This window comes from Etheostoma spectabile, chromosome 4, assembly GCF_008692095.1.
Source record: "Etheostoma spectabile isolate EspeVRDwgs_2016 chromosome 4, UIUC_Espe_1.0, whole genome shotgun sequence".
In the NCBI taxonomy this organism is placed as follows: domain Eukaryota; kingdom Metazoa; phylum Chordata; class Actinopteri; order Perciformes; family Percidae; genus Etheostoma; species Etheostoma spectabile.
Window position 1 is genome coordinate 24,637,049 of NC_045736.1, and position 13,539 is coordinate 24,650,587.

The window sequence follows — 13,539 nt, forward strand, 5'->3', positions numbered from 1 at the left end:
CAGAACTGACAGGTAACTGCAGAAACACTTGGGTGTGGAGTCCTATCATCGTTTTATCAGTGACAAAGCTGCTTGTCAGTGGATAAGGTGTAGCAGCAAATGGCTTTTCCAATACAATTTCCATATAGATGCCATGAAGGAGAGTTGCTGCTTCTTTCTGCCATCCAGTACAACGGAGAACTTAGAAAAAACTGACTTAACTGACATAAATTATATACATTCCATCCACATCAAGAATACTGTAAAAAAACAAAAAAAATAAAAAAGTATATTTTAAAAGTTAAAACTGTATCCTTTAAATATTTTATCAGAAGAAGGGCGCTCCTGTTCTATTGAAAAATGGGTGGTTTTTAACTTCCATGTGTCTAAGGCTCTACTCGCAAGAAGGATGCAATCCAAACTGGTCATATTACTAAAATGAAAGTGGGGAAAAAACACTAACTGACATATTGTAGGCTGAATAAAATGCAAACAAATTGTTATTGATAATTATCATGTCCCCTAAAACATCTCCAGGATGAATATCAAAAAGAATTATATTTGTGCTGCTCAGTTTTCACATTTGATAGGTTGATTGACTTTTTTCAAATAACAAAGCTCATCTGGTTTATCACAGATATAAACATGACTTGATTTACATATATTTTCATTTCAAGAAGACAGGAATTTAATTTAGGTCAATCTGGATGTCTTATTTTAATTTGCTATCACCATCAGACCTGGCAAAAGACAGTACATATTGTAGTCTGACAGTGACTGAGCGATGTTACAGAGAGTGTTGTGCTGATTTGGTTGACAGCTGAGAAATATTCTGTCACAATGTCAGCTCATCAAAATTCTTTTTTATGAATACTGCATATCATTTTTTCATAGATCTGGTACTACACCAATGGGATTCTTCGGGATGCAGGCTTTGCCAAAAACATTATCCCCTACATCACACTGAGCACTGGGGCCATAGAGACTTTGGCTGCCATCATCTCGGTGAGTATTGTTACTTTAAATCAATCAAACTTGCATTTCTGGGCATAATCCTTAATGTATATCCATTGTTAAAATCTACCCTACTTTTTGGGCTATTTTAACCATTTTCTTTAAATACGCTTTCTAAAGTTTAATTTTACCAGCCTCTTTTTAATATATGGATTATTGTCTGTATATCAATTAAAAAGGACTTTAATAATTACGTGTGTGACCAGTTTGTCATTATGCACAGTTGATTAAAAAGACAGCACATTTTTACCAAACCAAATATTGCGGGTTTCCACTCGTAATTCTAACACACTTGACCAAAGGTCTGTTAGGCTTGGTTGTTGTGGAGGAACCTCGCAAACTGCAAAGCTGCTCAAACATCGTGACGTGGGAGTGTCTCTGTTGGCAGCTTGTTAGGCAGACATTGTAGCATTCCACTCCAGAGCAATGTGTGATGATTTCTATCCACTGACCACTGTCTTAACATGTAGCAGTATCACATACCCAAGAGACGAGTCCGGATTCGGTGTTGTCTTAGCTCCACCACATCTTCTGTTCCGAAGCAACAAATTGCTTTGGCACAAGGATTCCACAGGAGAGAAAAGGAGTCGATAGTCAGCTGTATTCAATTTTAATCCAGTAAACTGCTGCTGTAGGAATACTGACCTACTGATGGCAGTGTGCTATTGATTCAGACTACATTGAGTGACATAGAACTGTGCAGGCTGTGTTGTATTATCCCCTCACACAATTCATTACATTTCATTTCTTTTTTTGTTCTGAACAAAAATAAAATATATGTATATATGTACACAAAAATATACACACACACACACACATATATATATAATACACATAACTACCTTAAAGCTTCAGTGCACTTTTTGATGTTTGTTACATTCAAACCATTGCCAAACGAGTTGCTACAAAGCTAATTAAGACTGTAAGCTTCACAAAACTCCATGTATTTCTAAGAATGGCTATGTTCAGAAGATTGTGTCGTCCGGTTACTTTCCTGCACAGAAGCTTGAAAGGCTGGCTGATTTCCTTAGGCCCGATGACCGTTTTTGACCACAGGAATACGATTTTTCAGAAACCTTTCTTGAATTTTGAAGAATATACACAATGTGTAAAGTTGCAGGTCATACTTTAAAACCAAAACATTGAGCTGATAGATGATATAAGGCTCTGTTAAATTCACATATCCATCAGTTGTAAAACAGATTTTTAATTAATGAAATAGACAGATCTAAATAAATCCGTTTTTTTCATGCTATAACCGTAAACAAGATCTCATAACCATAAACTGTACAAGCTTTCATGCACTGTCAGGAAGCAGAAAAAAAAGAAAAAACAAATTGCAAAAATCAGAATATTTGACATCTTTCTCTTTGAGAGAAGCCTCAAGAGTTTAACAGGGGTGTGTTAATATTTAATTGCCATTGAAGAGATACCATTTGTATGAGTCTCATGTTCATGACATCTGGTGAGAAAGATTAATTTGATTCATGGTTTCAGGGGCTTCAAATATTTATGCTTTCAAATCAGAGCATCAGAGTCTACACCTGGCTTTCATTTAAGTGGGAAACATTTCCAAGGTGAGATTTAATCCCAAGATCCTGGGATATATGCTTCTTAATACACCACATCCTCCATCTTAATACATCCATCCTATTTAGCTGTAGCTCTAACCTTATTCCACTATTAATTCCTTTAAACTACACAAAGCTGTCAACACACAAACAGCAATTTCTGACATAGGCTTAAACATATTTACAATTTTCAGAAAGGAAAGAGAAACATGCAGTGCCTGTCTGTCTGCATTATCTAATAAAAATTAAAAAAGTCCCAAAAATAATCTAAAAAAGGGAGAAAGCTTGGTTTATGGCGGCATAAGTCATCTGCAAAATCTAAGGAAAAATGTATCGTATTTTTGCATTCTGGTGACTGGTGTGTGGAGTTTTGGGCAACAAGTGCACTGTGAAGACACCATTTTACCTGGCATCATTGTATAGAAAAATTTAAGATAAGCACACCAAAAGAAGAGGGCTCTCGGTTATGTTTTTTTGCGTGAAAATGACTATGTTAATGTGACATATTACTATGTCAGATTTTTTTGAGAGTAAAGAATGAAGCAGTGACTGTATCACAAGTAAAACAAATACGATGGTAACATATTTCTGTAATTCATGATGAGGATTGGTTCTCTTTTTCGTTTTTTAAAGAAGGCTAGAAGTATCTTTAATTTAACACATGTGAATGATCAAGTTCTGTTGCTACGCACCATGAGCACAGAAAGCAACATTAAACAGAACATCTGACTGATGATTAACAGGCCACAATCCAAAGAAAATGTCCTTCACAGGTATTTGCAATCATTTGTTTATGTGATAATTAACATAAATAGATGCTTTAATTCAGTAATCACCTACCCAAGAGTAACATCATTAATGTAACAACATTAAACTGTGCATACAGGCGATGGTTTGTCCTCCGCCCGGGACAACCAAATGTGTTATCTTTTCCTGAACTAATTTACACCTTCTGTCTTCAGCGGCTTATTAAGGAGATCTTATAGTTTCTTGCCATCATTTTGCACCTCCAAGGGCAAGGACATTGGTTCCTTGTTGCAGGCATGATAGAACCGTTCTGCTACTGGCATTATCAGAAGACTCTGGCATAATATGGCATGACACATTGTTAACAGTTTGTAATAAAAATATATGTTTGAGTACATTGTGTGTGTGTGTGTGTGTGTGTGTGTGTGTGTGTGTGTGTGTGTGCGCGTGTGTTCGTGTTAGCCCTGTTGTAACACACCTGAAAGCTGTTTCTGTCGTTCTAACAACGCATCCTGTAATAGGCTCCAGTAACACTGAACATAAATTGTGTGTAATAAATAGGATGGACAGATGTGTCTATTCCAGCCTTTCTATTGAATTACTGTATTTGCCAGTAATGTGTACACCTGTGGACAGAGGCAGGCACTGATAAAATGATAATTTACTTTAAAATTGTCGCTGACTGTGAAAGCTGCAGGAAATCACTTTAGAAACATTGATTCCTGAATGTTGATGTGGCCTACCCTATAACCTTATTTAGACCCACAGTGGGCACTTTTTTTCTGTCAACGTTTTCCCCTCTCTCGCTTCATATTTCTTGTCAAATCTTTAAAAAATACATCCAATATCTTCCATTAACATATACATACAATACATGCCCCGCTTGTCAACCGGGTTTTGCATAACTAGACCTTAATATACTGTATAACATAATGTATTTCTCTAATTGATTAGGATTTGTAAAACAGAACCAGCCGTACGTGCAGCTATATACAGTAAATCTGATAAAACGACCGGGTATGCATATATCTTTTTTTTTTCTTCTTTTTTGGGGGTATTTTCGGCTTTTATTTTGACAGGACAGCTGAATACAAAGGGGAGAGAGAGAGGGGAAATGACATGCAGCAAAGGGCTGCAGGTCGGAGACGGACCGGCCGCTGCGTTGAGGAGTAAACCTCTAAACATAGGCGCCTGCTCTATCAACTGAGCTGTCTGGGCGCCGGCGTCTGCATATTTTTGTGCTTGTGTGTACACAGTTTATTTGTGAATCTACAGTTACTCCTTTTTTATCAAATTTGGAGCATTTCAACCCAAAAATGAGTTGGTCCGAAAAGTTTCCAGCTGGAACAAACAAGTGGCAAGTTTTCTTCACATCAAGTGCGAACTGTGACAACATCAGTGGACATGTTAAATTAGATTATATAAGTTAAGATGTTAACAAGTTGAACATCTTCCTCACCACTTGCGCCCTCCTGGTGTTACATTTTTATCAATTCAAGTTTTCTGCTTTTTTTAATCTCTGTTTAATTTATTTATTCTATTTTAAATTTTCTGTTGCTGCTCACTATAGTTGGATTGCAAAACAGCTATTATAGCATCATTGTGAAACACATTAAGAAAAAAGAAAACTGTTACAATGCATGATTACTTAATGCAAAATGCTATCCACTCACCTCCTCCCACCTTTACTAGTGCCCTACTCGGCCATCACCCTTTCACTGTGGCACACTTGTCACTATACCGCTGGCCCACACACAAGAACTGTGGAGTGTGTGCCACCCCACATTAAATCAAACACATCCGGCCGAGTTGTTACACTCTGTTACACTAGACTGTTACAGTCTATACGGGAAGAAATGATCACGGAATACAAAAACTGACCTTATGGTAGCGAGGAAATGAAAGAATTGTAACAGTCCCACTAACAAAACTAAGCTAATGCCTTGTGTTCATTATGATGGATTTTCTAGTCTGACTAATTCTGCCTGTGTAAGTAATTTAGCTTTACAAATACGATTACCTGCAAATGACTCACTGTGCAGGCACGAACACAAGCCCTATTATCTTGGATTGACGACATAAGCAGGGATCATATAAAGCAAAATGGCAGCCTACAGTAGATGGTTGGCACAATCTAAGAGGCAAACATATCAGAATTCATCTTTAATCTTTGTTCTACGAGGTAATTTGTGCATTGATTGTCGCCAGTGTGAAAACGATTAAAGCATCGTCAGTGTGTTTATGCGATTCTGCACAGTTGTGTTTATTATTGTGTGAGTGCTGTCATTTATTACAGTTTCAGTAGTTCATAGTGTTTTTATAGCCTCTTGTACCTTTAGAGACCCTTAATATGTGTGTGTGTGGTGTGTGTGTGTGTGTGTGTGTGTGTGTGTGTGTGTGTGTGTGTGTGTTGTGTGTGTGTGTGTGTGTGTGTGTGTGTGCGCGCGCTTCTGTCTGTGTGTGGCTGCAAAGAAATGTCCAATGCCTTCAGGGACCTGTGGGATGTACAGACGCACGCACGAACGCACGCACGCACGCACGCACGCACGCACGCACGCAATGGAAAAGACGTTCTTGATCCTGTTTACTTGTTGTAAGGCAACCCAGCACCTCTCCTACACCACACGCACATTCACATGGAAAACCAAGTTATCTTTCTCTCGGTGGAAAATGATAAGTGCCTGTGAAATTATTGATGAGCCACATGCAGTATTGTGAGTAAATCTCATCATATGATAATTTATGGATAGAGTATTCTCCACCACCAGCTTTCTGTATAATTCCCGTGGGGTTTGAAGGGTTAAGCAAATAAATGTATTTATGCTACCTCTTCTTTCAGCAAATCTTTGCTTTCAAATTTGTTTTTATTTATGTGCCTTGGACTGTCATGTTACCTATGATGCATGCAGTATGATATGGAAAGCTGGGAAAATGCACACATTCTTAATAGACTGTAACATGTTGATCACACATCTTCATGTTTCATCTGCTATGAGAAAACAATTTAATATGGTGCTATAAGTCTAAGTGAGCATTTAGACCGAAAACAGCCCTGTGTTACAACTACATAACTCAACAACACACAACATGGCGTGATAAAACTATTTTATCTTTTGTCACAACAATCGCAGGTCAGTCAGTAGAAATAGTTTTACATTACAAAGTATCTACTAGGAACATGTATTTGCACATTTTTGATTAAGAAACAAATTGCCTTATTGGATGACATGTAGCAGAAGTTGAGCTTGGTTCAACTTTTTTGCCAGAGACCCCTGTATTGGCACCCCCGCTTCGTCACCGGACTGATTTCATTGAAATGAATGTGAGCGCTGTGTTTTTTAATGCAGGGTTAAAGTCAGTCTGCCTAAGAGTCTTCAGTCATTGTAGCAGCTCTGTGAGGCTGTACTTAGACATAGCTATGCTTTGGGTTAAAAGCTAATGTCAGATGAAATTTAATGCACCTAATTCTACCTTTTCTTGAATTAGTTTATGCTGGAAATATATTTATGCAAAGGGAAACATTGGGGACAATTCAAAATATAAAAACATAATTGAATATTTTTTCATCAAGGCTGTAGGCATTCTGTATTGCTTTCAACTATTTATTCTCCTGTAGATTGACTTTTCTAAATTGTATCTGAGTCAGCACACATGCATGATTTATTCTTCCCTCCTCTTTTGCATCTTTTGTTGGGGAATTAACTTCGTTAAATGTGCATATGACAATTATTCACCTCAGTGATACATGGATTCATTTTAATAAATTGATAAACCCCTGGACTGTAATATTTCAGATGTGTTTGAGCAGTATTTCTGCTCACGTTCATTACTTTGTGCACATTCAAAATGTATCCGGGTTCTCTGTGATTTAGGTGATATTTTGAGAAAAATAAAGTGATAATAGGCTATTACAAGAATAAAGTCACTATATTTCAGAAAATAATACCTGACCATAGTCTGCTATGCACCAGCCTACCTGATTGCCCTGCTGATAAGGTAGATCACAGACCTTGTGACAGACTGTGAGCCCAGTTTGAGACTCTCTCTGGATGAGACAAAGTTCAGGAAAGTGGCTCTACGTTTCTCTACGTCAGAGGTGGAAAGAGCACAAACGTGACACATCTACCGCAGCATCTCCACAGCATCATAAACCTGAAGCTGCACAATGAGAGTGGAGCCTAAAGCGACGTACAGGTCTGCTTCATCGGTCAACTTTTCAACATACGTTCAGGGCTACACTCAAAACATTTGGGGCTCAAACCTCAGCAAAATCGGCTGACGCCGTGTCTGCTTAGTATGGCTTTAGGTAAAAAGTTAAGTGATCATCAAAGTCATTAGGATTCATCCTCTGGGCACCATGAAAATAGACATCAAATTTCAAGGCTATCAATTCAGTAAGCAGTTAAGATATTTTATCCTGGACCAAAGTGGGACTAACGTACAGACAAACATTGCCCTCCCTAGAGCCATGCCTCTAGCAAAAACAGGTTGATAATCAGTCACACAGCCATTGTGCAGAAACCCCTTGGAATGCTTCTAATATTATACTGTTTTTTTGTCCTGTTCCAAGGGCTTAGTGATTGAACGAATCGGGAGGAGGCCCCTCCTCATCTTTGGGTTCTGTGCCATGGCCGTATTCTTCAGCCTACTCACAGTGTTCCTCAATTTCCAGGCAAGCCACTCTTTCTCTCCCTTACTGACCTCATTCCAGACACACTGTAAGTGAAAAGGTGCTCTGTTCTGGGGGCCAATTATAGTGTGAACAAATTGCCATCAGGATTCCTATTCTGAAGTTATTATACATCATATCTGCAGCATGTACTATATATATCTCACATTATCATAATGTATTGCTTACATTTTTCTGGAATTATTTGTGGATGTTTGCTGCTATAACATAAGCAAACTAAAATATAGGAAGTTAATTATTCATTTCACTGAAATATTTTCTGTGATATTCCTGCTCAGAAGTCAGAGTTGTAATTTAGAGTTTTATTGCCAACATAATAATTATGGTCTTTGCAATATCTTTTCTCTCGCTCTCTTATCCAGGACAGGCTGTCATGGATGCCCTACCTCAGTTACATCTCTATACTGGCTGTGATAGCGTCCTTTTGCTCTGGGCCAGGTAAGACTACTGACGTACATTACTGGCTGTGATTTCTCCTTTTTCTTCTTTTCTTTCTTAATGTTTCATCTTAAATTGCACCTGAAAGAGAATGAGAAAATACCCTGCATATTGTTATCAGATTGCGTTTACTTTTAAAACTGGCAAAGGGAGCTGTATTTGCACTGCTTTTTTAGACTTAAATACTTTGTCAGCCAAGTGTGTCTATGATTAGAATCACAGTTGAAGGTGCTGTCATATGTTAGCGCAGGGGTCTTCAACAGGGGGTCCGCGACCCCTAGGGGGTCCGCGGAGGTACTGCATGGGGGTCGCGAAAGTTTTGGTTGATTAGACTTTTTTTTATATTCCCCCCCCCCTGCAATTTTTTCCACTAATTGAAATGTCTTTAAATACACATTAACATGAATTTAACACACTGTAGTAAACAGATAAATGGAGGCAGAAGATGTCTTTCAGTCATCAATGCACACATGGCACTATAGGACCAGTTTGATATAACACAATTTTATACAATATATATAATTAGGGGGTCCCCGCTCCATCTTGCCGTCAGTTTGGGTGTCCTTGGCCTGGAAAACGTTGAAGACCCCTGTGTTAGCGTATTAAATGGGAGTTGTACAGTATATACTGTATATTGCACTGCACTGCAGATGCACAGGGGACAGTGTGAGTGTGCACAGTAGATCTCGGAGGGAGGTTGACTTTGAGATTCAAGGTGAGGCTATTGCTGTCATCACACATATACTTCACTTCTGAGTAATAATGTCTCCAGGGAGTGTTAATCCAATGAAGTGCCTCAGTGTATCAGGATGAGATGAGAACTGTGGAGCGGTAGAAAGTGTGGAAAAACTTTTCACAACTATCGCAATCAGAATACTAGAGCGAGCACATTACATTTTCAACCGTAGAGGCTGTGTTCGTTAATAAAATGAAAAAGAGAAAGAAGTCACAAAACGTCAAAACATCCACACAACTGCAAGCTGCACAGTGCCGTCACTGTTTAACACTAGCTTTTAATCGTTCAGTGCATTGTTCAGGTCCACATCTGTGGTAATTGTTAAAGGAAGAGAGATCATTTCTTGTTTATTTCAACCTCACAGCAATGATTTATGGCCTTTTGAAACAAATGATGTCCCTCATTGCTTGGGGATGCTGAATGACTGGGAGGGAAAGAAAAGAAAATGTGCATGAGGGATAACCCCAGTGGTGCTTTGAGCTTGTAAACAATGTGACTAGCCACAAATCCTCTCAAGTCATTTTACCATGAAAGCAGTGTCCCAGATATTTAATTGTTTATGGAAACACAAAGATTATCTGACCATACAAATTTAATTGGGGGTGATTTTTGTTTTTGTCTGATAAATTAAAGGGCAGTAGGTTTGTAGTAGTGCTTAGTTTTCAAATAAGACACTGAATATTTCCTACCTTTTAAATAGTGTAATGCTTTATATAAAATATTCTGTTCATATTACTTTGCATTTTCATTTAACTCTCCACTCTCTCCAGGAATATGACAATCTGTGTGTTTAATTACAAATAACCCGAGTGCTAAAACACTATATACAATAGTGAGTGAGATTAGCCACTTTGCGATAGAGATCTCTGTAAACAACCAACGACCTGTAACAATGTTTATATACGGCATTTTCACTTTCCAATTGCCAGCAAATCCCACATTTCTATAATTGTATTCAGAGAAGGCAATGTTACAAATCAGGTTTTCTAGCAGTCAATATTTAAATCTTGCTTTCAGTTGGTGGGGGGAAGCTACAATATGTGTGACTTTCCAGCCACCCATAAATCCTTTTATTAAACTTATTTGTAAACTATGCCATGAATATCTTTGTGCAACACCTGCGCCATCACTCTCTCTGTTCAACCTCACATTCTCGTTCTCTGGCCTCTAAGTCTATTGTAAACTGTAGCCATACCCATTGGGCCCATTCATTGATTTTCCTTCTCTGTGAAACACCTGACTGCCCTTGCAAACATCTTGTTTGCCAGATTGTCTACTGTATGTTGCATCTTTGCCGTCATCTTCCATCAATTTATGTAACTACATACTGATTTGACATCCTGTTGTAGGTGTTCTATCAGCCTGCTGATTTTTGCCTGAGCTGGCCTCATCAAAAATCTGGTTATTGAACAAAGTAAATGGCCTTTTACTTCACCTACCCTTTTCCTGGCATTGTAAAATGAAGTTAGATTTAGGCTCTTGATTCTATAGTGGAATTATAAACTGAGCAGGTGTACTTTGTACATAAGACATCATAAGGAAATATGAAGTTACTGTATGTTCTGTTTTGGTCATGTGCTCTACAGGTCAAACTTTGCCTATACTTTGTGTTGTGGTGTTGTTGCCATGCTATATCGGCGGCTTCAGTGTCCTATCTTTGTGGCTTGTATTGTAGTGTTCTATAAATGAATGGCAAAAGGACATGTAGACAATTTGGCTTCAGTTTAATTTCTTTGCTGTGTCTCAGGTCCCGGTGTAGAGGGGTTTCTTTCATCCGGGGACTGTTCACTTTGTCACCTACTGAGATGATTAGGCTTGAGTGAAAACCGTTTAATTAAAATCTTGATGCTAAAAACTATAATTTCCTGCAAGTTGCTGCCCTTTGCAGCAGTTGGGTCTGTAGCAAAGATAAGGAAGTTGCTTTGGGTTGTTTAAAAGCCTGTTGCTTATTTAAATCAGCCATAAAAGTGGAAAACTGCACCAGCTTGTGTTAATGTTGTGAGCTTATAGTTGACTTTAATGCAGGAGTATACACATAGTAAGTGACATGTGGAGCTTCCACTGAGCTGGCTGTGTTTTTAATTATCTTTATTGGCTTTGGCAATCCAACTACTAAACATTAATATGCCAGTTTGTGTGTATCTCCACCACACAGATGGATATATAATTAGAGTTGTTATGAAGATTGAGCCAGGAGTGTACAGTACATCTTACCCTTTTTCTGAATGAATTTTGAAGGCTGTGATGTCTTGGGGGGGACATCACGCCCCATCCCTTGTAGCAATTACACGCTTGGTACACAAAAACTCACACATACTTGTAATGATACATGCCATAATTACAAAACTACATGTTTTGAAATGTGTCTCTGTTAAATGCTCTGCACCTGAGGGTAATATCACATGTGGGCCAAGCAGTCACTTGATGATGGATGATGCTGAACCCGGGGAGTGTGTGCAAACCACTCAGATGGTACAGCTGTTATAAAGCAGACTCATTTAGCATTTTAACAGTAAAATGCAACAAGATGTGAGGCAAAATAGAAAAAACTCATAAAAACATATCAAGAGAAATGTTTTTTGGAATTTGTAAGTTGTAATAAATTGTTCTTTCAGCAATCATTTTCTGGTGTGACAGACATTTTGAATTACAGGCTGCAGTTTATAAATAAGCTGGTTTGTATTTAAGATATTTTTTCCACTGTAGGTGCTAGTGAGCGTGAACCCTATGAAATCCAGCATAACAAATTACTGCAGTCAGATAAAATCCATGTATCATGGGGTCAGCTAGTAAAAATGCAAAGGATAAAGCTGTTATTTTACATTTTTACTATCAACAAACCCAACAAAAAATGTATATTATGAACAGGTATTCTTTGTGTTTATTCCCCTGTGCAATAGAACTCCCCTGTTTATACAATAATAAAGCGATACTGAAGCAATAAAAAACCCGCCTCAAAGCCAACATGTGACATTTTCATTATAATGCAGTTGCAGGGTTGTTTCAGAATTAAGTACGCTAGCTATGTTCATTGTAATAAAGATATTATTGTATATAGCACTAGAATTAAAGTATATGTCTCTTTAATGGGTTTTCCAAGAGATTTTAAATGGCTTTGGATAAAAACACTATCCTTCAAGAAAACAGTTCATGTTCTTGAAACAGTTTGACCACTGCAAATATTGACAAGATATTTTTTTATTGATTTGGAATAGGTTTCTTTAAAGGTGATATAGGTAGGATTGCAAAGATTTAGGACAAAATAATTTAACATTAACAACATCTCTGTCCCTTCCCCCTTTTTGCTAAACTCCAAAACAGTCTCCTAAGCCCCTTCCCCCACAAGGGAGAATGAATGTGTGTGCATGAGCAGTGACTGAAACACAATTAGACACCCCCCTGCCCCTGATTGGCGCATCTGAACAGGGAGCTGTGGATTTTTACAAATCACACTACAGGCTGTAGGTGGTGCCAAAGATTACCTGCTTCATGTAGTTCTCCTCAAACACAGGGTAATTTTCAGCAAAAATATGATAAAGTGAAGGTTAGTTTTATAACTCTTACCTACTGCACCTTTAATATTACAAGTTAAGAAGGTTATTATTGGTAACATTTTCTATAAAGCCTGTCTCTATGCATTGTAAACGCATTTATAATGTGTTATAATCTGCTTATAGCATTGTTTAGGTATAGTTATAAGCACTCAGAAATATTCATAATGCTATAACAACAATCATACCACATTATAAAGATTTTTTTATAAGGACCAATAAGGTTAAGTATCATAATAAATCTGTATAATTGCTGCTTAATCATGTTTTTGTTTTTTTTCCCAAGCCCATGTCTATAATACACTAGTGAGGAGCACCCATGGTTCAGATATATATAGGCAAGGTTAATTGGGTCCTTTCCTTGCTGGAGGCGTGCGTGATAGGGAGTCACTGTATTTGTTCCACTGTATTTGTTCATCTGTCACCATAGAGACAGCGAACAAATGGTGAATGGCGATCCTAATTTGACGTTTATGGGAATGGCAATAGTTATAGCAATGCTGTAGTTGCAGGATTATTCTATTCCTGTATTTCCACTTTCTTAATTCGGTGGATCAAAACATGCTTTCCAAAGTTCTTATACAGTATTGTTTTAAAAGCTGACATTTAGACTCAATTTTAGACCCTAAAACACGTTTCCATTCAAAACAAAGAAATCAAAACAGAGAGATTTTTACTCAGTGCAAAGGTTCTTGGCTCTTTTTTTGCCTCTTGTTGCAGGCTGACACTGTCATCTCATTAACTGGACATTGTTGATTCTCTCTTTCTGATTCTCCTGTTGAGTGTGTCAGATTCTGCCAACTTGTCAAACCA

At 37.9% G+C, this 13,539-nt stretch overlaps 1 protein-coding gene across 6 annotated transcripts in view; it reads left to right on the plus strand.

Annotated features, from left to right (window-relative positions):
- Positions 1-13,539, plus strand: part of slc2a9l2 (solute carrier family 2 member 9, like 2) — a 107,802-nt gene that overhangs the window by 49,792 nt on the left and 44,471 nt on the right. For all 6 annotated transcript variants that reach the window (XM_032514710.1, XM_032514712.1, XM_032514711.1 and 3 more), the window contains 3 exons: positions 874-984; positions 7,882-7,983; positions 8,364-8,439. In XM_032514710.1, coding sequence (XP_032370601.1) covers positions 874-984; positions 7,882-7,983; positions 8,364-8,439 — 289 coding nt within the window. The remainder of the gene's footprint in view (positions 1-873; positions 985-7,881; positions 7,984-8,363; positions 8,440-13,539) is intronic.